This window comes from Dermacentor andersoni, chromosome 1 (genome assembly GCF_023375885.2).
Source record: "Dermacentor andersoni chromosome 1, qqDerAnde1_hic_scaffold, whole genome shotgun sequence".
NCBI lineage: Eukaryota > Metazoa > Arthropoda > Arachnida > Ixodida > Ixodidae > Dermacentor > Dermacentor andersoni.
In genome coordinates, this window is record NC_092814.1 from 259,615,433 (window position 1) to 259,640,889 (window position 25,457).

The window sequence follows — 25,457 nt, forward strand, 5'->3', positions numbered from 1 at the left end:
TCGTCCGGGTTGACGTTTTCAGCTCTCTTTACGTCCTTCACCTTACGTAAGGTGCGCAGAGCGGGTGCACGCACGCGACCTTCAAGGCTGCCAAAGGACAAACGGCACGTTTTCGGGAGCACGCACCCGCTACTCGGCCGAGAGAAAGTGGTCGAGAGGAGCCCCCGTCAGAGGCTCCCACCGGGTGGATGCTGCGGGCTGTAACATTTGCGGAGTCTGATGCAGCGCATCGATGTGGAGTGCCCTCGCCTTCACGAGCGAGTTGGGGTTGTTGCTCGGTAGGAACGCTGTTGCTTGGCAGGAAAATGAGCCACAAGGATTTTAATTTTACTGGAAGCAGTCATGGGTTGATTACACTGGACGACAAGAGGTGACTGCGCTGACAGAAATTAATTGCTGGAAGTTCGTTTCCACAACAGTATTCGGAGCTCCACGAATTAGCGGTACCGAGCAGGTACGGCTGTGTTACCTTTCAGGGCGCATTGCGGCGTGTGTCAGTCTTGTCTGTTTGGTGCCTTATAGTCTCGACTGCAATGCTGCAGCAGCCGCGCACGAATAGTATACAACTAAGGGAAGTAGAGTGAATGTTTGTAGAACCAAGCGGTGTGTGTGTGTGTGTGTGTGTGTGTGTGTGTGTGTGTGTGTGTGTGTGCGTGCGTGCGTGCGTGCGTGCGTGCGTGCGTGCGTGCGTGTGTGTGAGAGAGTTTTGTTTTTAAGATTACCCCCCTTTCCTTTTTGTAATTATTATTCCTGCCAGTTAACATTTTTTGGACCGTGCAAAACAAAGTCTTTAAGACTTTATGTGCTGGTGTTCTAAGGTTCCTGTTGCTCTCTGACGATGGCAAAGCAAGCTAGGGATTACTATTGTATGCGTGGTTGTACGCTTTGTAAACGTCATAGCGCCGCATGCTTGCGGTGCATAAATACGTTGAAATTTTCATATATAAAGTGTCAATTGGTTTTTGTTTCATTTAAGCTTACTGTTCAAGGTGACATATATACAAGCTCTACACGAAAGATTCGTCATCCTATATATAAACGTCCACGGAAGGCATTCAAATACAAGATGACTCTCATCGTGGTAAACAACCCATGGGTGCGCTCGATGTTGGAGCGCAAGTAGACTCATTAAGTGGTCCTGAAGCATTTTTTATGGAAGTAGAGAAACGTATTTGGCGTTAAAGTACACTATTTCAGAAATACTTTGTAGCAAAAATTACTTCAATGAGTTCAGCAGAAGTAGAACGCCTTTGATCCCCTTCGCGGTGCTCCCGCTCCTTCTTCAGTGCCTTGCACTGCAAATGCTAAGGCTGAGCGGGCGGTGCCCATAACGCTGCGCTTACGCTTACTGTTGAGTTCACGATGTCACATCGCTTCGCAGTTTTACAGTGTACTAGACAGTGCACAGACAGGCTGTGTTTTCTCGCACCGAGTGCCATCAGTAGCGCATTTCCTTTCACGCTTATATGTCCATCCGATTCACCTGCACTTTTTGAACTAGTTCACGAAGTGCTGCACTTCGTTATTCGTTTCACCAGTTCAGCGTGGCGGGGTCTGCACGTCGCCATTCGTTTCACTCAGTGAAGGCTTCGTGCAAGACGAGTTCACAGCACTCCCTACACTCGTCAAAAAGATAGCGCAGCATTCGTGCAGCAGGTGCCGTGCCGGTTCTACACGAGCAAGGACTGGTACTGATCTGGCGGGAACTATAGTTCACGAAATGCAGGGTAAATCGAATGGACCTTATCTCAACGGCAATCGAACAATATGTGAGGGTCGAATGAAACGTCGTCTTTATGTTCGCTCGTGCGAGTACATCGGCAGCGCGCACAGCGATGGATGCCGCACTCCGAACTCGCGTTGAAAGGATTCCCAATGTAACGAGATTCTATCTTGTTGGAGACACACCTTGAAGTTGTGCAACTCTGGAAGCAGACGACCTGTTCCATTCAGATGTTGGCGCTCGGGCACTCAGGCCGGCTTGCCACACGCCTGGAGACGCGTCACCCACAGAGATCAATCAGAGCACATAGCTGTCGTCAGTGAGCCGCAGTGAGCTCAGCGATCGGGCTCATGGCGGCACCCCGCGGCGGCGGCGGTGTCTACGCTACGCAGAAGACGCCGCTACATGCAAGTGTAGTGGCTGACTACGTTTGCGATGTACACGACAGGGTTGGAGTGCGCGCTCGCGCTCATGTGTTCCAGTCTGGCCGTGCTACGAGATGTGGACCGGCTTTGCCTTGGGCCAGCTTCACCGACGAATGGTAGCCAGATCCAAATTGCGCATTTTGAAGCGCTGTCAATAGCTCAATACGGAACCATGTCTGCCAAGATGTCTAGAAAGGAGCGGCCACATTGAGTACGCGCTGCCAAGAGTACGTGTGGTCTGACCTTAAGCTTCGTGGAGTTCGAGGCTAGCTGAGTGTTCAAAACTAATTGAAATGAGAGAGACCCAATGTCTACGACACCGATAGGCAGGGTGGCCAAAGTTTAATTCCTATGCGGGCGGCCGCGGTCGAGCGGGAGCATACAATAGTCGGCTTCTTCCGGAATTATGTAATTCTTATCGAAATTTGAAAGCACATTTTCGCTTACTTCAGTTTGGTTATTAAACTGCGTGAATAAATGTACGCAATAACAGCAGGGAGAAGGGGAGTAATCCATTCACCCTTCTTCACTGATGTCAGCTATCAGCCAACAGCAGCCGTCTATGGGAATGTTGCATGCGACGACATATGCAAGCCGCCAGCATCTTTGAAGCGGGTGAGGAGAACATCTCGTTTGAAAAGACAGTGTTTGAGAAAAAGACGACTTCGGCGCTCTGCTTGTGAGCTCTACGCGCCGAGCACGACTGCAAAATTTGTCTAGGACGTTCACAGCAGCGCGTGCTATCCACAGACTTGTGTGGATAGCATCACCAAGCCCTAAGGATGGTTCAGGACCCCTTTGACGATAGTGTAACATTCGTTTCCACGACGGTGAAGCGATTGGTTGGGATGTCATGACACTCACGGCGGATGGCCCAGTCCCGCAGGCGCCTGACTCCAAGAATGACCTTCAGAAGCGCCGCCTGGCAGTCCCCGGAGAGCTCGGCTTCACTGCTGACCCTCACCAGCGCCGGGAACACCGTCTGCACCACCTTCTCGGCCGTCGTGCGCAGTGCAGCCTCCATCGAAGCCCATTCCCGGTACATTGACTCCGTGTCCTGCGCACACATGCAAAAGAAGGTACACACGTGCATCAGGGAAGTGAATCCTCAAGCTGTAGGGAATTGTGTTGGTCAAGTACTGCGTGAAATTAATCATATTCCGTCTCAATGTCCCACTGATCAATATGGACAACAGCTACAGAAGTGTCAGTGGCAGGTAGGCCTGCTCTTGGCGAGTCGGTCTATTGAGCTTAGCGACAAATCGTTCACTACGCAACATAACTGTGTCGAAAGCCCGTTCAACCGCTGGTCTATTGCCTCCAGATATTTTTATACGCTACACTTTCCTCCTTCTGTGCGAGGCAGCGCGAAACAACATGGGTAGCGCGAAACACCATCGCCCGAGTTTCGAACAGGCGATTTCTATACGAGATCATCAAGTACAAATTGCAGGTTTGAAATGAAGGCACTGCGAACCACCGTTCGCCGCATACCTAATTAAGCGAATGCGAAATCCTACCAACAATATCTTTCCTATAGCTGCGAAGTACATGATAACGAGAAGTATAGGCTCCATCACACTCTCCATAGTGCGGTAATGTAGAGCTCAGCCTGCTGTGTTTCTTTTGCGACGGCATCTTTGCTTCTGCCCTTCAATGTGCAAGACGGTCACAGTGCGTCGCAGTCCCTGTACAACGTGTCTGTCCACTCAGAAAAAAATTATGTTGCTATATAGTAGTGTTTGTTCCTGTCTCTATCTCTATGTCGTGTGTGCTTCTGTAAATTCGCGCTCGATCTCTACTAAGGCATATTAGCGCCAACTCGCTCAAAGGAAAATTCAGCGAGGTTACAGCAGCTGTTGAGAAACTTCCTGGCATGTGACCGTTGGTATATGCGCGCACGTGGTTGCCACACAGCTCACGTAAAAGGAATATAGGGTAAACTGCTTGAGAACGGGCGATAACAAGTCCGAATTTTCTTTTTTTCCGATCCTAGTTATAGCGAAGTGAGCTTGAGGCAAATCAGACACAAAGGAAGGATCGCTGGTTTTGCTGTAACCGTGAGGCATGACGGTAGCCACTCGCAACGCGCAAAAACGCCGTTCGGTACAGTGAAGTTTGTGGTCGCAGGTATAGAGAAGCGGGCAAGAGGGGCAGGATCCGTGAAAGGCGTGTATTGTATTCCACAATGTTTCCACGGAATTTTGGGTCATGATGAAGTGGTGCCGGGCAAACGCAGAATGTGTCGCCGTGGATGGAACATGTTAGAATGCTTGTGAATGGCTAATATTTATGGTATGTGATCGTGAATATAGTTATCGGCCTCGGTTTATTGTGTGATCACGGAAACAACCACCTCGAGTTCTAGTGAATTTCCAGTAATCAAATTTGCCTTACAAGAAACGGCCCTCAACTTTGCGCATACTACAAGCTTTAAGAGATTTCTGAAAGCGTAACCCAAGCTTCGAAAATAGAAATCAACGCAACGAAGCGCGCGATGGAATATTCTTGCCGCACGCTTCTCCATGCATCGTCAGTCACGACTCTGTGCGCTCCGCCGTCGTAACATAAACGTCAGCTGTCCTGCTCAGCCAAAGCAGAGGGTCAACCCAATTTACCGTCCCATTACTCGGCAAAGTGCGCTTTGCATCGCGAACGCCCATCCATACAGATACCCGGAACGGGCGTCTTTCCACTTCGCTGCTTCCAGCGTCAGCCGCGAGCAAACGGAATTGAGACAATCTGCTTGCGCTCGCAGAAGACATCGCGTGCATGCCGTACTACTACACGGAACAAGAAAGCGGCACGCCGTCACTACACGACTTAAGCATTCTGCGACAATCATCCAGCCCCGGCCAGTGCGCCACCCGCCCGGCGGTGCCGGAGGTGTGCGCCCGTTTTCTTTCCGCCCGACCGCCATCCTCCGAAATCGATTCGTACCGGACATCAGAGCGAGTGCGAACTTACGGGTTCGCGCGCGCGGCCCTTCCGTTCTGACACTTCCGGGTGGTCGTCACTTCCAGCAAGCAGGGTCGCTGTCGGAAGTGGACGGCCGGAAACGCGAAACCGAAGAGAAGGCAACAAACCCGGTCCGAGTGCATTCGTTGCCCCGCGGTGCGAATCGCGCAACCAGCCCCCTTCGCTCACTTGGATATACGCCGCAGACCACGTATGGTGCATGCGCGAGCCGCCACTGTGTCAAAGGCCCCGTGCGCGCTAAGGATGCGCACTCTCACGCCCTTTCCTTGTGTGTATGCGGCTGCAATTTCGTGCGGAGTGCAGAAGCATGAACGGGGAAGCATAAAAGCACTCGAAACGGGCTGTTATGACCGCCGCAATAAAGCCCAGGCTCGTCGGACCAGCGTCCGCGCGGTTAGAAAAGTCACGCGATGAACAATACGGAAGGAAGGAGGAAAGGAAGGAAGGCCAGCAGTCGCTGTGGCGACGTCGACTGCGGAAGCGCATTAAGTCCACAGACTCAAGTTCCGGGGCGTCCGCGCTGAGATTTCCCGCGCTGACGCATTTGGCACGGCGCTTCGCGGCCCGTCGCCGCCATCTTTGTACGCTGGACAGATATGTTTCCGTTTCAAGCTCAGACCGAATGCGGACGGAATGAAGTCCGATGCCAACCTGATACGCGGGCGTAATCATTTTTATTTTGGGGTGGAGCGTTAGGTTCGACACTTTTTAAACTTAATGAATGTGCTATATTGCTTGCAACATGTTTCCACGGCGCGGTTAAGAAGCTGAACTGCCCCATGGATCATTTCTTTTTTATTTTGTACTGCGAAACACGCAAAATGCCTCCAAAAAGAAGTGTGCACATAAAATTACTGCTAGATGCTCTTACAAGCATGTAATCCGTTTGAACACTTAGCGGTATGGTTGCTTACGAGCGGTGATCCCACATATCGCAGAGCTTGCGATGCAGATAGGATATTTCTTCCTACTTTTCCACCTCCAACACACCTACCATTTTTCCATAAACACTTTAACGAGTTCTAGTGGCCACGGAAGCACAGCTCGTAATGCTCAAATCGGATCATATAAAAATATTTAAAACACATATGGAAAACAAGTACAAAACCAAAGGGAAAATATTTCCTCTTGCGATGCCATGCCCAATCAATACACGCAGTAACCATGTATTTTGAGTAAAAGTCTGGTTCTTTTAACACTTGACCAGACAGTTTAACTCTGAAGCCGAATTTTGATACGCAAAAAAAAAAAAAAAAAACGACTTTGGACACTGAAGAAGGTTTCGATCGCATTACAACATCCTTCGTTTGTGTGCTACAATACAGTGGTACATCCTAGATGAATTTAGATATTTCATACAATTATAAATGTACGGGAGGCTTGGAGTGTTGATGATGAGATGTTATTTCACAACAGTTGATTTTTGCCGTCAGAAGCAATAACTACATACTCGCACGATCTGTTAGGTCCATGGGAGTGGTCTCTCGTAGACGACAGGTAGTAAAGATAAAATGTTCACTGGGTAAAAATAATCGTCGCCGACTTTTTGCAATGAGTTGAGAAAAGACACATCGACATTAACTTGTTAAAATGACCTGCGTATGTGTTGAAGTCATTCAGAAGTCCTTGATATTAACTTATGACGTAAGGAAGTTCATTGCATTAAATAAACGCAACTTGCCTTCTGAACGGCAGAGTTCACATCAATATACAGAGGTTGGTCTTTGACAATTCCATAAGTGGTGAACTTTTTTATAGTCTCGTTGTGTGGTGTAAGAATGGTAAAGAGGATAGCAGAAAACTTTCGCAACGAACGTACGAAATAGTTATAACGATAGCGGTTGAGAGGCGCGCAGTTCGTGCCTGTTTCGTTGGTGCCGCCCTCCAGCGTAAACCGCAGTTACTCTGACACTTTCATCATGGCTCTGAGCAATTATTAAACCACGTTAAGTAATCCGCATGATCTGCTTACGACAGTACTTTATTCTGTGGACACCAACAGTTTTTTTTTCCATGGTCGAATATCTATCTCATACAATCCGGCCTCTAGGGTCGTATTCACAAAGGTTTTTGTTCGTAATTAAGTGCTCTTTTTGACTGCCCGGCTACCTTCGCTAATGATATCTCCAGCATAAGGATTGGCTGATTTTTGCTCCTACGTACAATTCTAGCGCAAGAGCTTCTTGTGAACAGCGGTCCTGGGACCGAATTCACAAAGCTTTTAGCTCGCAAGCGCTTTTTGTCAGTGGTGTCTGCCTTCACTAATCCCATGTCCACCTTCACATCGACTGATATTTGCTATTAGGAACAATTCTAGCATAACAGCTTTTTGCGAGTACGGACCAGGTACGTAGTAACAAGTATTATATGACGAGGGCGAATCAAAGTCTTTTCCTCTATTCTTTTAACCAAATTACGGCTGTAAATGCGAAGTCAACTTATACATTCCCAGCGGTGGACCTTTCTTGGACCGGCCCGACCTTATCTGCCGGTAGCTCCGCGGCACGGCGCTGCTGTCAGTTGTTGAAGATGGCGACTAGCTTCGCGCGTCCACGGCGTACGAGCAACGAAGTGCGATTCGTTTCATATGCAGCAAGGGACGAATGCCAATCGAAATCCGCAGGGAAATGTAGCCCACGTATGGGGCAAGGTGTCTCGCTTTGAGAAGTGTGAGGTGGTGGTGTTGTGAGCTCACAAAAGGCTGTGAAGCCAAGACAGCAGTTTGACGGTGGTTCCACAGTCAGCCTAACGCATTCTACCACAGGGGCGTCTCAAATATAGTACTGCGATTGGACATATGTCTGAACCGATGTGGGGACTATGTGGAAAAATAATATAAGGTACGTGGAATAGTACGTATATTTGCAATTGTCTGTATGCACCGTATCTTGGCTTATAGAAAATAGGGGCAAAAACATTCTGATTCGCCCTCGCAAATTATCTAGAGCTCTCTGGCGCTCGCGCGTATTTTTGCCTATAGTTTAGATGGTTTGGACCTTCAGTTAACGTAAAAAAATGAGAAGTCGTTAATGTCATGTCAGTAGCCATTACGGCTATGTTCCAATACTCGCCGTAGACGGCAAAGTAGACAGCTTAGCGAAGATAGCATCGAAGTCAGAAACGATGCAGGCTACTTTCCTGCCCAAGCAAGATGGCGGCGGAGCAGGACGCTTGGAAAGCCGACAGGAAGGTTGTCTGCGCATTAGAAACCGTAGACATGCTATTCTACGCTCTCATATTAAGCTACATCGTGTTTTTTGGAAGTTAGCGGCCGCAATGTTTTAAAATACAGAAATAATGTGTGCTTTTCTCAACTTTTTCTCGTCGCTGCGAGGGGGTGTCGCGTCGCAGCCGCGTCTCCCTTACGCACGGAGGAAGGAAACTCAGGAGAGGCCCTGACGTCACTCTTTGTGAAGCTAAAGTGAAGTCGGAAGTTGGCGTTGCTCGTGGCGTTGCTCCGCTTATCGGGCCAGCTCTCCTCTCTTGTTTACATTTCTCGCGAAACCACGCCGCGCTGCGCGCAAAGGGGCTGCTCGGATGCGCGCGCTCCGCAGTAATACTAAACAATCGCGATGTCTCATTGCATTACCGTTGCCGAAGTCGTGTTGAAAGAAGTTCATAATAAACTTCACAAATTTGGCTGTGAGGCCGAATTGGTCGCTTTTATCGGGTTTTATAAAATAAGCATGCCTTATAAGGCTTGCCAACTGAACTGTTCTCATCAACCGCAGGTACCGCTCCTCAGTCCTTGCGTGTTTTTAAAAGGTCACCTTTATCGCTGCCTTCTACTTGCTTTTCTAAGCTTGGACTTCCTGGGCCTCTCAGACGGACTTGCGAGCTAGACGTCTGGCGATACGCAAAAAATGTACGCATTCTCACTGCACCGCAAGAACGCACTGGAGACACGTACGACACACAGACCCATTTGCGATCCATCTGAAGTTTATGAGCACAAACACATTCTCGCTTGAGGAATCGTCGTGCTTTATTGAACAAAATTCGGGTGGCCGCGCATCACTACGACAGTGCCCCGGCGAGGAGGCAGAATGTCATTTCTGACTCCGCGTTTAGATTCATTGACTGCGGCCTGAGGTGCCTTCTGACCACGGTAAGTGAAACATCACGGAACCAAAGCTTTGCGATAGCCGGCGCACGGCGCAGAACAGTACGTGCGTAGAACCGGCCTACGTGCGACCATGGAACAGCCGTTTGATGTGTTCGCAGGCGTACGTTCTGTGGAGCCTTGCTCACTCTTGCAGCGCATCCGCTAACCTTCACTTCCCTGAGCTTCCCGCGCGCACGGATAAGATACGCCGGTGGTAGGGAGGATTCGTTCCTTAAGTCAAAGCAGCCGCTTGTTTCCCATCTTCCACGATGAAGCGTCGGCTGGCAGGCGCACGGTGCCGAGGGCAGCAAAATGCACATATTCTGCGTAACGCTCTATCAGCAAGTGTATTGAGGTACACCTGTACAGGTGTGCATGAACCTCGAAGCGCTCTGCTTAAAAGACCTCGTGCTGTCGCGAGTACTGCGAGGAACAAGCAACAGTTAAGCAAGGTATGTTTTAATACTCACAAAAGCAAGTTTTTACTGAACACAAACTATGAATTCATAACGTACATTACGTGCCGCAAATGAATGCACCATATGCGCTGTCAAAAGCAGGAATTACTGACCTGCAAGGCATTCATTGTACAGATTCTGAAACGCATCGGTTTCGGCCTGCGATGGCACGTTAGCATGATTCCGCCAAAGAGGGCAAAATTTCCCGCGGATATTCCTTCGTCCGTTGCAATTGCCGTGGCGAGGTACACTGCGTACAGCGTTTCATGCGCGTTCATTTAACGAACTTTTGTTCGTCCTGTCCCACCTGGCCACAGCAACATCCGGGAGAGCACGTTCCAGATAACGCAGCGCAACAAAACACGGAGAACAACGCAAACCTGCCCGCACGGCGCCTTTGCCACGGTACGAAAACTACGGAGCAACACGTGTGAGCGCCCATAACCCATAACAAAGCCGCCATTGTGGCCCGAAAGGTGTGGCCGCTACAGCAAAGAAATAAAAGAACAGCAAGAAAAAAATAGAACCTATACGTCATTTCCTCCACACTTTTCTCCTAGCGCGCAGAGGGGGTAGGACCTCTCCTCAGTTTCCTTCCTCCATGCCCTTACGTCTTCCAGAGAGTTGGAAACGGGTTCCATTGCATGGCATCGCAGCTGTCTCCGGCTGTCTCCTTGTCTGCCTACGTAGACTGTCTCCGGCCAGAATTGGAACACACCCTAAGAGTGTTATATGATATCCTATATATGATATGGGAACACGACAGCGTTCGAATGCGGATGCTCGCGCTCCCTTTCGCGTTTGACCGCGGCCGAGATGATGTGACTCGCATTTTTTTGTGCGCGTGCGTGAGCGCGCGCGGGTGTGTGTTTGTGCGTGCGTTTGTGGCTGTGTGTGTGTTTGTGCATGGGCGTGCGCGTGTGTGCACGTTTGTGTGTTTGCGTGTGCGCGTGTGTGTTTGCGTGCGTGCGTGTGTGCTTGTGTGTGTTTGTGCGTGTGTGCCTTTAGCCCTCGCATCTCCCGCCGCTTTGCTAGCTGAACGTGGCTTCTGCTTTTTATGAGCTGGCTGACTGACCACTAAAGAAGATGGGCTAATGGCACAGTCGAATAAAGGAAATCAGCCGATAGCCCTCGAATGCGCCCTTCATATCGAGAGACTAGAAGAAGGTTGATAATAATTGAATGAACCTGAATAAAAAGCACGCAATTATCAGAGCGGCATGGCCCTGTCTGTTGCAACAACCACAACAACGCTATTGTAAGTTCCCTGCTATGTGTAAGCCACTTATATCTCGCTCAGGTGTTCGGTAAATTAGGTAAAGCATTCTCAATAGGTGCAGCGAATTGGAGGGCTATAATGTGGCATTCTCCAAAATAAGTATTACAATGCCTCTTTAAGTGGCCTTTCTTTTTTCGCGTTTCTGTCTTTTCCGAAGACAGCAGGCGGCCGCGCACTCAAAGCAAATTGCATCTACAGGATTATCGAAATGTGACGTGTTCTCTCCTTTGTCACCAGAATAGCGGCCCGCTTAATTTAAGCTACGAGCGACGACGCTTTTCAACAGGATCGTGGTATACACGGAAATAATTCTCCCCTGATTTTTTTTTAACTTTTCTTGCCTGTCTCAAACAAAAGGAAACTCAACCCAGAGGTTGACGTCAGCACAACATCCTCCTCCTCGCGCCGTACCATTATAGCCGTTGTCGACCGCCTGAAAGGTCCGCAACTCGCATAAACCTCCCGCACGGTTCTGACCATCGCGAAGGAAAAAAATTAAGGTTGGAAACAAATTTAAAACAACCAAAGCTTGGGCAACGAATACGCATGGCCTTCTAAAGTGTCAATCGTGCAAGTTGAATGGCAGTACAAGAGGTGAGAAGGGGAATGAAGGTTGGGGGGAGAGGGATTGTTGGAGGCGGTGTAGTTCACGCGTGCAATGCTTGCAGGAACGTGACGAGCGCAAACGCTCCCCCGCGTCGCCTTCTGTTGTTGGGCCACAAATATAGCGCACGGACCACCGCCGCGACTCCTACAGGACGGCTTCTTTTTCGGCCGGCGTTTAGGTTGTTACCCCGCGCGGAAACGACGCGGCATGGAGGCACGAGCGGTTGCGGCTACGTCCTTCCCGCGAGACGGGAACTGCACAAAACTCGAACGACTTGAGAAAACGGTGAGGATGGAGACAGAGAATACAAAATGACGCTCGTCCCTTTCCCCTCCTCCGCTGCGGCGGCCGCAGAGCAGCAGCGGACCCAGTGACCTGCATCCCACAACCCGGCCGGCTTGTTAGCAGTGCTCGCGGTCAACGCGCTTTCTGCTCCTGTTTCCTTTCGGGCTTGCCGAGGATGATGGGCACCGCGGCTACACCGCTGCTGGGCGAAAGTATCGTAGCGAGCAATGTGAGCGGGCTGGTTAGTCCATAGCTAGGTGTAGCGTAAACGGGAAAACAAGACGATTGGCGGAGGGAACGGACACAAGCGCTACTTTCAACTAAGGTTTATTGAAACGCAGGCTGGCCGCTATGTCCATAGTGTGTAGTTGCTCAGCACAATACGTTGGCGGGCTAGTTGGTGCGGATCCATAAATACTTTGTTTAGCGCAATACAACGGACACAAGAAAGGCGACAGGACAAGGCGCTACTCTCAATTGACATCATTTTATTGCGTCACTCCTTTATAGACAGCAGAAACTAGAGGAACATGCGCAGTGAGCACCATGTGCAGGAACCACCAACATCCGAACATGTTGTATTGAGGCATTGTATTGAGGAACATGTTGTATTGACGGACAAGGGGTATTGCTTCAGAAACTGAAAGGGAAGCGGCACAAAAGTAATTGTAGTACACAAAAGAGGTCTGAAGTTGTGCCGTATTGACATAGAGTGGCTCACAATCTAAAGAATGTCGCCACTAGATACCAAATTCCAGTAGTGTTTTCTGCTCCTCAGAAACTGTCAATATTGTGCAGCCGTATTTCTAAAACAAGTAAAAAACCAGATTGTGAAAAGAACCACGCGAAGTTTGTAGATTGCCGCGTCGGTGTGGTTTATAAGATTCCGTCGTCATGTGGCAAAGTGTATGTAGGGCAGTCAGGCCGCTGTGTTAATGAGCGCCTTAGAGAACATGAGCGATCCATACCAACAGGCACAGGTTCCCATTTGGCTCAACATTGTAAGATATGCAAGTGCAAAGCCATGTTTCGTGATACCATGATTTTGAAAAAGAGCCGCGATACCACCGCCCGAGAGTTATCGGAAGTATTCTTCATACAGTCGTTAGGTTCACAGTGCATTAGTGTGCCTTCTTTAAACTTGTACAGTGCTGAATATGATTTTTTAGATTCTGTCGCATGAGTGCGCTCTTGTGATCGGATGTTGGTGGTTCCTGCACATGGTGCTCACTGCGCATGTTCCTCTATAGTTTCTGCTGTCTATAAAGGAGTGACGCAATAAAATGATGTCAGTTGAGAGTAGCGCCTTGTCCTGGTCGCCTTTTTTGTGTCTGTTGTATTGTGCTAAACAAAGTATTTATGTGTAGTTGCTGTTCGCAATCACATCACACATTTTATATGTATGTTACTTCCTCTTTCTGCTCTTCCGGTTTTAGTGATAGCTGATTGCCTATATAACTGCCAACCTGTGTTGCAATAAGCCTTAGTTGAAAGTAGCGCTTGTGCATGCTCTGTCCCTTTGTTCCCTCCTTTTATTTTGCCGTTAGCGTTACACAATCAGCTATGAAACAGTATGTAGGGGGCATACACATCGACGACCGGTGACATGTTGAGTGCGATGCATCGACGCCAACACATCGTTACTGCAACAGCCTACGAGTGCCGTATATATCAACGCTCGCTGCAATAAATTAACACGCGAAAGAAAAACGTATCCTAGAGGAAGGCGCGACGCCTTTTGTTCCCATGTCGTAGCCTCGTGGGGGTACACGAATGTATCAAGGAAGCATATATAGCACGCCGCACAGGTGCTATAGTGCTTTCGCTTGTACCCGTTTGTAATAGTACGAACGCAATGCTTTTATACGAGAAACATGCCTAAGATAAGCAGACGACTTCCTTCCACCTCTCGTAAATAGTATAGAATGCAGTAACTATTTCGTCCATGCATGCCATAAATGGTTTATAGAAGTTTGAGTACTTTTCGAATGCTCTTCAATAACCTGCACACTACGTCAACGCGAAGTGCAATGCAAGTGCTGGATGCTCTCAGTTCAGTACTTGCAAGTCTTGAGTAAGCATCATGGCTCACCCGCAGCATTCTATTCGCACTGAAGTCAAAAAGGCTGGGGTTTACCCTAACAATACACTGCCACGTACTGCAACGTACTGCTGACGACCACCGGCTCATTGGTCTTCACAGGCGACTTAAACGCGCATCGCCAGCTATGGGGAAGCACCAAGGTTAGCTTCAGACAGCAGAATGACGGCAGCCTAACATATCGGCGTAGCATTAGCTTGGATTTGACTGATTTCAAGGCGGTTTGCTGCGTGCACACACAGTGTTACCTCTATCCCAGCTTTCCTCTTTCTGTTCCCACTATCCCTTGCCCCAGTGTAGGGTAGCACACCGGACGCTCGTCTGGCTGACCTCCCTGCCGTTCCTCTCTTTGCTATCTCTCTCTCTTTCTCTCTTTACTGTCGTAACACACGAGCCTTTCTCGACTGTGCAATGATTTTTAAGTAGCGTTCTACTTGACGTGGCACATCAGTATCCAGGGAAGATTGCGGCACGTTTACACAGCTTAGCACAAGGAAGTGAGATTGCAGAGAAGATGGATGCGATGTTTGCTTAACCGAGTGACGCACGCGGCTTGTTGACACATGTATGCCCAACGACAATATTTCTCAGCTTTACTTACGTCTCCCCCCATTCTGTCCATCATGAAACCATGTGCGGACGCTTATATATATATCGCCTGGAACTGTACAAGAAGGTTTCTTCTGTCATATCTGGGCAAACTGCTTGTGCTCAATGCATACGCATACATTCAAATACCTGAGAGCAAATTAACAAACCAAGAGGAGATTCTTGGGCGTCCTGACACCGGTGTAAAGAGCCCAAACGAATTGGAGGCCGTATCGCAAGGGTTCTCAAAATTCGTAGGTCCTGCTGGTTAGTGGTCTGTCACCTTTGCTAGCAGCATGCATGCTTGCTCTCACGATTGCCCGGCGCCCTTTCTTACTTAATTCTCTAGCGTATAGGAAATACTTCGCGAATACGATTTCGGGTTCTTACACAGAATGCGAAGACCCAATCTGAAAGTGCAGTATGCTTCTGCGAACAACAAGAGCTCCTGCTCAAAAGTGATAACAGGGAAAATTCATGCTTCTCAAGCGACTGCAACAGCTGAAATCATGATTGTAGAGACAAGCCTGCTCTATATCACTGCATCCCTGCTGCAGCTTGAGCAAAAACTTGTGTTTCTCACTTTTTTTTTTTCGCTACACATTCTATCTGATTCTTCTTTCTATAGTGCTTGGTTTTCCGTGCCGATAGTTGGCCAATCACACAACTATGTATACAGTAAACATATGGCAGAGAAAACGTTGTCAGTGATGACAAGCGAGTACCAGTATCAGTGACTGACTATACTTATACTTCTCGAAGTGTACTCACTGTGCAGCGCGGAGTCATCAACAGATTAAATTCCTGAATAGTGCTCATTCCTTAAGTCGACCTTGTGAGCGGACGCGGGCGCGTGTCTGTTGGCACGGGGTCGGGGTTTGGGCGGGCGGATGATGGCATAGAGGGGGAGAAACGCTCGCTCAAAAATCCTGCCACGTGCTACTACGATAAAAAGCAATATCCACCTCCTCTAATCTCTTCCCTCCGTCGATATACAGCAGAAAATCAGAAGTATGCAAGTGCGTCCGGAAGAGTCGAGATGAAGACGGCAGCACTGACCATGCACTGGTTGCAAAAGGCAATCGTTGACCGCGCTTCAAGAACCTTGCATAATGCCTCGTTGAGCAGCGTCATCTGCAGCTTTTGGTGGACGTAATGGTGCTTTTCATGGGTTCGGGCGCTTGTCCACTACCCTCATATAAGGTTAAGCGGCTCAATAAGTAAGTGTTTCACCCGGTACCACTGTAATCCTTCGCGTATACGTGTATAATCTGCGGGAAATTGAATGCGATTGCAGCTGCGTTCAGTTGCTTGCAGAAGAAACATCACCGCCCGAATATGAAATAAGACATCTTCAAGAAAAGAGTCAAATCAGTTGATGTGGCCATACCAGTCTACGATTCATCCCGTGTCGCACTGGTCCCCTCAGCAATGAGGAAAGGCGGGAAGTCGTGCAGCGCGACTACTCGCTTACAGGCTTGCTCTCGTTTAAATTCTGACCCACTGTAGAGAAGAGACAGAGAGAAAACTCTTTATCGAACAGCAGGGTGTTTAGCCAGCGTATATTCATCTATATGTTACTCCGCAGGGAATGAGACGAAGGGAAGGAAAGACAGTAAAAGAAGGGGGACAGAAGAATAGAACAATAAAGAAAGGTGCAGGTCTTGCGATCTTGTCAGCAGCAGAGCAAATGTCCTAGGCGACGAATGCACGTAATTCTAGTAACGGTCGAAAGTTTGTCGAAAACGGTAAAATTCTTGATGAGATGAAATGGGTTGGTCATAGTTTAGAGACCGAAACTATCATATATGCAGAGGAAAAAAATTGGCTGATTGGAAATGCAGACGCATGCTCGTAATTACTGCGCAGTATACGCGGCGTATCAGACGAAAACGTGAAGGCCGCGACCTGCCACGTCGGCGGTTCCCTGCTTCCCGCGTCCAGTGCCGGCATTCATCCATCATTCGTCACCGTTGCAACGGTTGCAAGCCTTGCGTGTAGCAGCGGAGCGGGACATCACTTTCACTCGACTAGATTTCCATTGCGGCTACGACGGTGCGCGAAGATGCGCTCCGCAGGTCTTTGGAGGGCAGCTTCCGCAGAGCGGCGTGCCGCCACTGAAACAGGCGGCGCGAGAGATAAAAAAGAAATAAAGAAAACAAGCGCCGAGGAACGCGATAGGGCGTTTAGGGCTCCAAGAAGAGACCCGCAACCTTGACACGTTAGCTACAGATGAGCCGTCCATCTATCTGTACACACACTCACGCGTCTCACGGCCATCGTGCGAGTTCCCAGCACTCACGCATGTTTGTCTGTGTGCGTCTGCGTGTGCGCGTGTTGGAACAAGACAGAGAGATTTTCCAGCGACGACACGACGCAGTGCGCCAAGCCCATACATGAATACCTCGTCAGCCGAACTGTCTAATCGACTGCCTCTCTCAGAACGAGAGGCGAGGTCAGAGTCCTTGGACGAAACCTTGAATCTGTATGCACCCGTTTCCTATCGGGCGGGCATGCATTTTCATGCACATTTCGGTGAAACCGACGAAACCGTACCAGGCGATTGGCTTGCTATACGCCGGCCTAGCCTCGTGCGACGGGTGCGTTGCGCTGTCTGGCAGGATGACAAGATGCGCACGTACCTATATGCATACATGCCACGTGCGTGTGCGAGGCACACGCGTGGGAGACGAGCGCGCTTCATAGCAGCTGCGCTGAGCGAGAACTTCGCAATGTCACGAAACGTGCCTCGAGACGCCAAACATGCCGGCAGCACCCGCTGAACGCGAGAGAGGCCAGCGGACGCGCACATCTGTGCAGGCCGCCCATCCGATGAGCGGATCAAGTATAGCGCACAAGTATGCGAAAATAAAATCAGTAGAGAACGGAGAAGGCTTCGAGCGGAAAATGTGTAGCTGCGTGAAGGTGGGGCGGAGAGAGATGATGTCGATCGATCGCTTGTCGTTTAATGGTTCGTGGCTTTGCACAAGCCACAATTCATGCGCGCGAACGCCGAAAATCTCGCCAGAGGTGAAAAACTAACGTGCAAATAGAGCCATCCTCAAAAATTGATTGGTGAAAATTAAAAGAAAAGCGGCACACAAATAAAGTGTGCGCGTTTACTTCAGCACGCAGATAGAGAGCATCGCAGACACGTTCTATGCCATGCCAGTCAGTCATATATATATATATACTGTGTAAGACGGTGTTCACACCCACATCTAAGTTGCCCTCCTATGCATTCCAATGATTAAGTATATAAAACGCTGTGCACATTGCCGTTCCAGACAACCCAATTTTTGTCTGCTTCCTGTAAATGAGGCTTCACTATAGATCGACCATGCCTATATTAGTACGATCAAGGTCGGTCGCGCTCCTACGATGTCAAAGGCTTGTGATATCGTCTCAATGCGCGCTTTGGCAGACGATTTCTGGATAACTGCGGAGATACTTCGCTACAGAGCACATTACCTTTGGTCGAATGACGTCAATTGCATTGAACATGTAAAGCTGTCAGAAGGATACTCAAGGTCTCTCTCGTTTGCATAAGTGCCTCATTACTTCCTTCTTCCTCATTGCGATTGCTGCGGATATGACCACGTGAAGCAGGCTCAACGCGCGCCGTATACTCGGGCAGTGATAGGAAACCATGAGGCACTAGTTTTTTAATCTTCTTTTCGCTATGATAACCTTTGCTTCGAGACCTAGGGCTGAATTTACGAACCTTCACGTTCGTAAGATTATGTCATAGGCTGGCAGCTTTCGCTTGCAATACATTCGCTATATCATGATTAGCCAACTCCTGCTCTTATATGAACTGCTCTCAAGCAAATGAACTGCTTTGGGAATACGAGCCCAGATGCTTAACGCTACTATTTCCTAAATTCAATAGGTATACGGAAAGACGCGTGTAGCTGTAGTATGCCTGAGAAAGCGGAAAAACCTTCCCAAATCTCCGGAAAGCAACGGGCCCTTGGCAACGAATATTACATTCCACGCGGAAGATACTCTGTACCAGAAGTCACTGCAACACACTTTCAAACGACCTAACAGCATTAAATATGATATAAAAACAGCCTTAGCAGTCTCATTCAGCAAGCTTCAACAAGGAACATCGCACTGTCCGGAACTAGAAATGTTGTCATGTCAATCAAACAAGAATACGCACAGCAGCGTTTAGCGCGCTTCTCAAACTCTTCAAGCTGAACACAACAGAACCATCCGTCACTCTGGTAGCATTTATTTATTTGTTTTTTGTTTTGTTTTATGCCTTTCTTTTTCCATTGGACACAGAATCTCCTTTTTTCATTACCTGCCGAAATATTTTCGCGCTTATTCGAGAGAGGACGTTTGCCATATGTTATACGGGGTATTTTTTTGTTTATACTATGCAGAACTTTTCAAAATCGCCTGTGACAGATAGAACAATTGTAGGCGTTGACCTATATTACTCGAAGCGGCAGACATCACTTGCACGTGAAATTGAGATGCATATTCCACTGATGCAAAAAAATAGCACTAATTAGTTTTTTAACTAATTACTTTACAGCACATACTACAATTTACGAACTGTAGCCGGTGAGTTTGCAAGTCACATTCATTCGGAATATATTCGGAAGATGGCACGGGTTTCGATATACGCGCCATCAAACTTGTGGTAAAAATGCACTGTTGTTCCACTCACGTTCTTTTTTTAACAAAACGCCGTTTTATGCAATGAGGCAAAAAAAGTAACTGAAACGCTCATGTATTTCGTCGCACACTTTCGGAATGAATAGCTCAAACCTGGTGTCATCCTGAAAATTCGCTCCAAGTGTTGATAAACCTTGCGAACTGCCACAGGTGATGTTTAAAAATTCTGTATACAGTCTATAAAAAGAAAGCATACAGTATATGTACCGGAATAAAGCCGTTCGGGGCACCGCGTCGGCTTTCCGCTTCTAGTAAAGCAGCGGCATTCGGCGAGCCAGGGGATACGTCACCGTAAAAAGTGATATAAGTGACATGGCGAAATTATGGGTTTATATGCGGCAAGATGCATCTCTTGCACTTACACTTCTCATAACGTCACACTCAAGTAAACAATATATATATATACATACAAAAATTTAACGACGCAATTCTTGCGCCTTTCCCTTCTTTGAGTTCGAAGCACTAAAATATTCCTTACTAAACGTACCTCCTCGTTGGGCCATAAATCAGTGCAACGCTGACGCAACGCGCTTCACGTTACACAAAATGCCACCGTCGCATTTCGCTTTGAACATTTGCTCGAGCAAACAACGCTTTCCGCCCGCAATCTGTTCTACTTTTTCGGCGCGTCTCGCGGCGGAAAACTTCCGCCCGTGCAGTAATCGGTCAGCGCCGATCGCCGCACTTCCGGTTGTCGATGTCTGGCCCCACCACACGGCACGGTTCTAATGTTATGCGCACGCCGTACGCAAGATCCATCGCGTAAGAGGCCTACGCACTCGGATGGTGCGCAGTGCTAATTTCTGCCATGCGTGCGTGTCGTATCGACGAGCCGGAAGGCAGCGCGCCTCGAAAGTTCCAGAGACAACTACCGCGTTGAGCAGCAATGAGCTGGTTGTCTCAGGCTGCGGTCAGGTGTCCGCAAAATCGCACAAAGTCATATAAAGTGGTACTGGGTGTTGAGCTGGCGCTTCCTCAGTATCCTACATTGCTACCAGCAATCCCGAGTAACAGATGAAAGAGCTAGAGGGTTCACGAGAACAAAGGCACATATCAGAACGTAGTGACAACGATTCATTCGAAAGAGCCGTAGGAACAAGGAAGTCTATCCACTACCAACGAAGCTACCAGACGACAGAGATTCAGCTGGCGTTATTTTCACCTAAAGGAACGCTACAGAACGCACTACTCTTAATTCGGTTGTATATGCGGCCTTTGGCGCCTTCAACAACCATACTGCTGCACTTCAGTAAATACAAAATCTGGAGAAAAAGACACATACTAGTGCACGTACTGCCACAAAGATGTTATGGCAGCGTCCGTGAAATTACTTTTGCCTCAACGCGAGGGACTTCTCTCTTTCCTTTTTTTTTCGCGTCTGGCAAATCGACCAGGAGAGACATTTCAAAATTTTTGTCGCTTGAAGGCCGCTCAATTCTATTGAAATGTCAGAAATCTAGCCTAGGAAACAAAGTTTTGACAGCAAACTCATGCAAAAACAAGCAAGAACCACGTGCTTAGGTCAATGCCATCCCATAGCAAGAAGGCGCGCCATTCCGCCACTCTCTTGTCAGGTGGGTGAACCAGTTTGTGGATGAAAATCGAAGCCAGTGTACTGGAAAATTAGCAACATGCACACCTTTAAAATTTGTTTGCTTATTTCTCCCCAGAGGGAATAGCGACATCATAATTTCCGGTAAATGGAATCTCTAGCGCGAGCACGGGATGTCACCGATCCCTAGCTCGCGCAGATGATATCCAGCCGATAATGGAGCTACGTATCAATGCAAACAACGAAAAGACAAGGATGTGACAACTCCAGCGACTTTCTCACTATAAGTTAGCGTCACTTAATTATTGGTAAAACTATATTGGAGCACAGTTCGACGCCTCTATGAGAGGTACCACCTGTCCCCGTTCACGTGAGCATGCTCGCTCGTAAGTATAGAAAGCATCAAATAGGACACGGAAAGGAAAGAAAAGACGAGGAAGAGACAGTCACGAAAGCTCTTTAACGAGTTGTTGGCCCCAGATGGCTACTTCCTAGCAACTTTACACGTTGGCACTTGTGGCTCCGCGTTGATTAACAGCCCGAAGGACTGGCAATGAGGATTAATCCTCCAGCGCTTCAGGGCCAATGTGCGTTCATTTTGTAGGCTGGGAAAAAATGCACAAACGCCGCAGCGGCGGATACCGTCACTTCTGGTACGCAGCAAACGTTAGACGCTAGAAAGAATTACTTTCTCTACTCGCTTCCGATTTCTACTGGCCGCGACTGGCGACAAGCGAAAGTGAGCGGCGCAGCCTTTCTTTTACCGGTTCGTCCAGCGTGCGAGTCGGGCTAAACTTGGCTTCTAAAACTTCTAGAACAGGCCGCCACTCTTTCCACCGAAATCAGAAAACGGCTATCCTTGCCCGCGTTTATTCTTGCCCCACTTCCTCTTGCGTAAAATAAAAAAAAAAGAAAGGTTCGATAGACGGTACGCACTCGCTCCTCACGACCACGATGGCAACGCAGCGTGGTACTCCAGAGTCGTGCTCACCTGTTTCTTCGGATCTGCCACCGGCGGGCTGTCGGAGGATGCGCCGGATGCGGCGGCGGTCGTCGAGGATGACTCGGCATCCTGCTGCGTCCCGCTCGCCGGTACCAGCACCAGCTGCGGTACGAGCAGTAGAAGCAGTAGCAGCGGCCGAGCCGGCCGGAGCAGCGCCGCCGGAGACGTTCGCATAGTGGAACGGCTTGAGATTCGACTGGGCCTGCCGCCGAAATGGGGTCGGTCCCTTCCGTATATACGGCGCCGGCAGCAGCCGCGCGGCGCTTTCTCCAAAACGCGGCAGCAGTGCGCAGGAGAGGGAAGGGGGAGAGGGAGGACCAGCGCGTCGCACGTGGTTTGCCCAAGAGGAGGCCAAGAGGAAAGGGGCACCCAATGCGGTCGTTTTCACGTAAAGACGGAGAACGAGAGGATGGGCGCAGTCAGCATCCGAGAAAGGACTCCACTCGCTACAGATCTTCCATTACGGCTGTGCTCGTGGTTCTAGCCCGGGTTGCATCTGGTTTATACTCCTGCTTGGCCTTTTCTGTCGTCTACTCCCCGCAGGGTTTACTTATTATTATTCGTTCATTTCGCAGAAATATCGAGGATAAATATATATGAGCAGGGATTTTATTTGCTTAGTAATGTCGAAGCCCACAAGATTTATATAAATATTTCTGTCATTTCTCGTCCGTAGTTCATCATCCTGCTACAGACACAGTCAGGGCTCTTGACTGTATCGGTAGGAGGCATCCGTCGGCTGAAGCTTATACGTAACCATCGGTCCCAGCATGCACTTTTTATGCACCACTATGCAAATTTAAATCGCTGCGGCTTGGACGAAGGGGAACGATATGATCGCTTGAGCTTTTTGGATCGCTTTTAGAGGTGCAGACGTTAATTAATTTATTTATTTATCATACCCTCAGTGCCAGAGGCATTATAGAGGAGAGCAGTACAAAAGAAAATGTGGTACATAGCAAGTAAACAAAACGCAGTGATTAATATGAACAAAACACAACGCTAGAATAAAATAGGTTTCTTTCTATACAATGTAAGCTGCTGTGTCACAAAAGAGAAATTCCTGGTTATACAATGTTAGCTAAAGTTTCCCGAAAAAGGCTGTTATCAGTAGTAGTTATATCAGCGGGAAGGTGGTTCCAGTCTATAGATGTGCGAGGGAAAAAAGACCGGGAAAAATGCTTTGTGTGGCATAGACAGGTCCCACCTTTATGACAGTGATCAACACGCTGTGATACATAATGGGGTCTTGTAAAGAATTGCGTCTGCAGTGTAGGATGATGATAAATCCTATGAAAGAGCGCTAAACCTGCAATTCTACGTCGAACAGATCGCAAAGAAGGACTAAGATTATGTTTCATGGAAGAAATGCTGGCAGTTCTATTATAATTAGAAAAGATAAATCGAACTGAGTTATTTTGAACAAGTTCTAAGGCCGTTGCAGGTTATCCTGGCCGGGATTCCATACAGAAGTAGCGTATTCAAATTTAGGACGTATTAGAATTTTATAGAGTAAGTGTTTTAGGCTAGAAGGGGAACTAGCGAAGTTACGGCGCAAGTAGCCTAACATACGGTTAGCGTTGTTAATAACGTATTCGGTGTGAATTGACCATGACAGGTTTGTGGTTACATGGACACCGAAGCTTTTGTAAGAGTTCACTGTTTCTAAAGGAAAGCTGTTTAAGTGGTAAGCGGCATGTTGGCGAAAAACACGGGATGCATGTAGTACTTTACATTTGTTAATATTTCGTTCCATTAACCACGAGTTACACCCGTTAGATATTGCCTCAAGATCGAGTTGCAACCTGTTAACGGCGGTTTCATTCGTTATTTCGCGAAAAATAACACAGTCATCAGCGAACAAGTGCAGGTCAGAAGAGAGTGTAGCAGCAAGGTCGTTAATGTAAATGAGAAAAAGGAGGTGACCCGTAACTGATTATTGGGGTACCCCAGAATGTACATCGCTGAAAGAAGAATGAAAGCCATTACCTGTAACAAACTGAGTGCGGTTTTTTAGAAAGAGCTTAATCCACGTGAGAAGGTTAGGATCTAGATTTAGTTTACTTAATTTGTACAAGAGAAGTATATGGCAAACCTTGTCAAACGCTTTAGAGGAATCTAAGAAAATACAGTCGGCAAAAGAAGAACGATCCAAAATTTGACGTAGCTCGTGATTGAATGAAGCCAGTTGTGTTTCACATGAGAAAGCTTTGCGAAAGCCATTCTGAGCTGGGGTGAAAAATTATACTTGACGAATTTAACAAGGATAGAAAAAATTGTATGTTCAGGTTGTTTACAACACGTGCTAGTCAACGAAATAAGAAAGTAGTAATTTGGTGAATTTTTGCTACCTGACTTATGTAGGGGAACCACCTTCCCGATCGTCTGTTCCTTAGGTAGTGTGGACGTATCTATAGGGACTGCTGAAAAAGTTTTGTAAGAATAAGTCAGCTAACAGAATTAGTACTTCTTAAGAATTTTGTGTGAATTGAGTCATAGCCGGGAGAAGAGTTAAATCGAGGATGAGGATGAAAAGGAAGGAAGGAAAGGCAGGGAGGTCAACCAGACGCACGTCCGGTTTGCTACCCTACACAGGGGAAGGGGCTTAACGGAAGAAAAGAAAGGAGAGAGAGGGAAAAAGGTACTATCGGTGTGAGTGCATGCGGATGCCCATAACTTCACGCCTATAATCGGTCGCTGAGGCCAGTCGCTTTCATGAAGCGTAGCAATGCCCGCGTCGCTTTGTAAGCCTGCGACGCATGGGGCCATGGTCCGAGAATCTTAGTCTCTGAAAATGGTCTGTTATCTAATTGGTTTAACACCCTCTGAAGAACGTCGCGTTCGACCTCATAGAGATCACAAAAACACAACACGTGCGCAATCGTCTCTTCACAGTTGCACGAGTCACAGATCGGCATGTCGGACATTCCAATAAGGAATGGCTAGGCTTTCGTAAAAGCCACCCCTAACCAGAGGCGGCACAATAAAGTTGCATCACGGCGGGAGAAGTTCGATGGAATCTGCAGCTTCAAGGCAGGATCCAGCCGGTGGAGACGGCAGTTGGAGAAAATTGGGGGTGTTCCACAAAGTTTCGGTCTCGTTTTGAGCAAGTAAATGAAGATCCCTCGCAGCGTCTGTCCGTGACAAGGGTATAGGAAGTGTCAGGGTTTCTTTATGTGCTGACCGGGTGGCATCATCAGCAAAATCATTTCCGACAATGCCACAGTGCCCCGGAAGCCATTGGAAGATGATGTCATGTCCGTTTATGAGGGCTTGATGGAGAACCTCTCTGGTCTCAAACACCAGTTGGTCATGGGTCTTGTGTCGAAAGGCTTACTGCATACTCTGAAGGGCTGCCTTGTACTCACAAAAAACAACCCACTTTCGAGGTTTGACTTGTGCGATGTAATTACCAGCGGCACGTAGAGCGGCAAGTTCTGTTGCTGTAGAGGTCGTTATATGGAACACTGTGAAAGTAATTGTTATTTGTAAGGCCGGGGTCATAACAGCGCCTGTGGAGCTGGTGGCTGAGACAGATCCGTCGGTGTAAATGTGCGTTCTTTGTTCATATGCCTCGTTCAGTAATGACGTACAGCCACTTTTGAATGACGGGTCTTCTTTGTTATTCCCGGAATCGTTAGGCGTTTTTGTGGTTGTCGT

At 48.2% G+C, this 25,457-nt stretch overlaps 1 protein-coding gene across 2 annotated transcripts in view; it reads right to left on the reverse strand.

The window, feature by feature from the left end:
- The window catches only part of LOC126548415 (nose resistant to fluoxetine protein 6-like), a 181,675-nt gene that overhangs the window by 69,921 nt on the left and 86,297 nt on the right, over positions 1-25,457 (reverse strand). Inside the window, exons 1-2 of one of the 2 annotated variants that reach the window (XM_050196553.2) lie at positions 21,786-21,996; positions 3,013-3,205 (exon numbers count right to left, since the gene is read on the reverse strand). In XM_050196553.2, the coding sequence (XP_050052510.1) occupies positions 3,013-3,205; positions 21,786-21,971 (379 nt within the window). In that variant the 5' untranslated portion in view covers positions 21,972-21,996. Of the gene's footprint in view, positions 1-3,012; positions 3,206-21,785; positions 21,997-25,457 lie in introns of those variants that run through there. The other variant, XM_055063702.2, reaches the window with a different exon arrangement.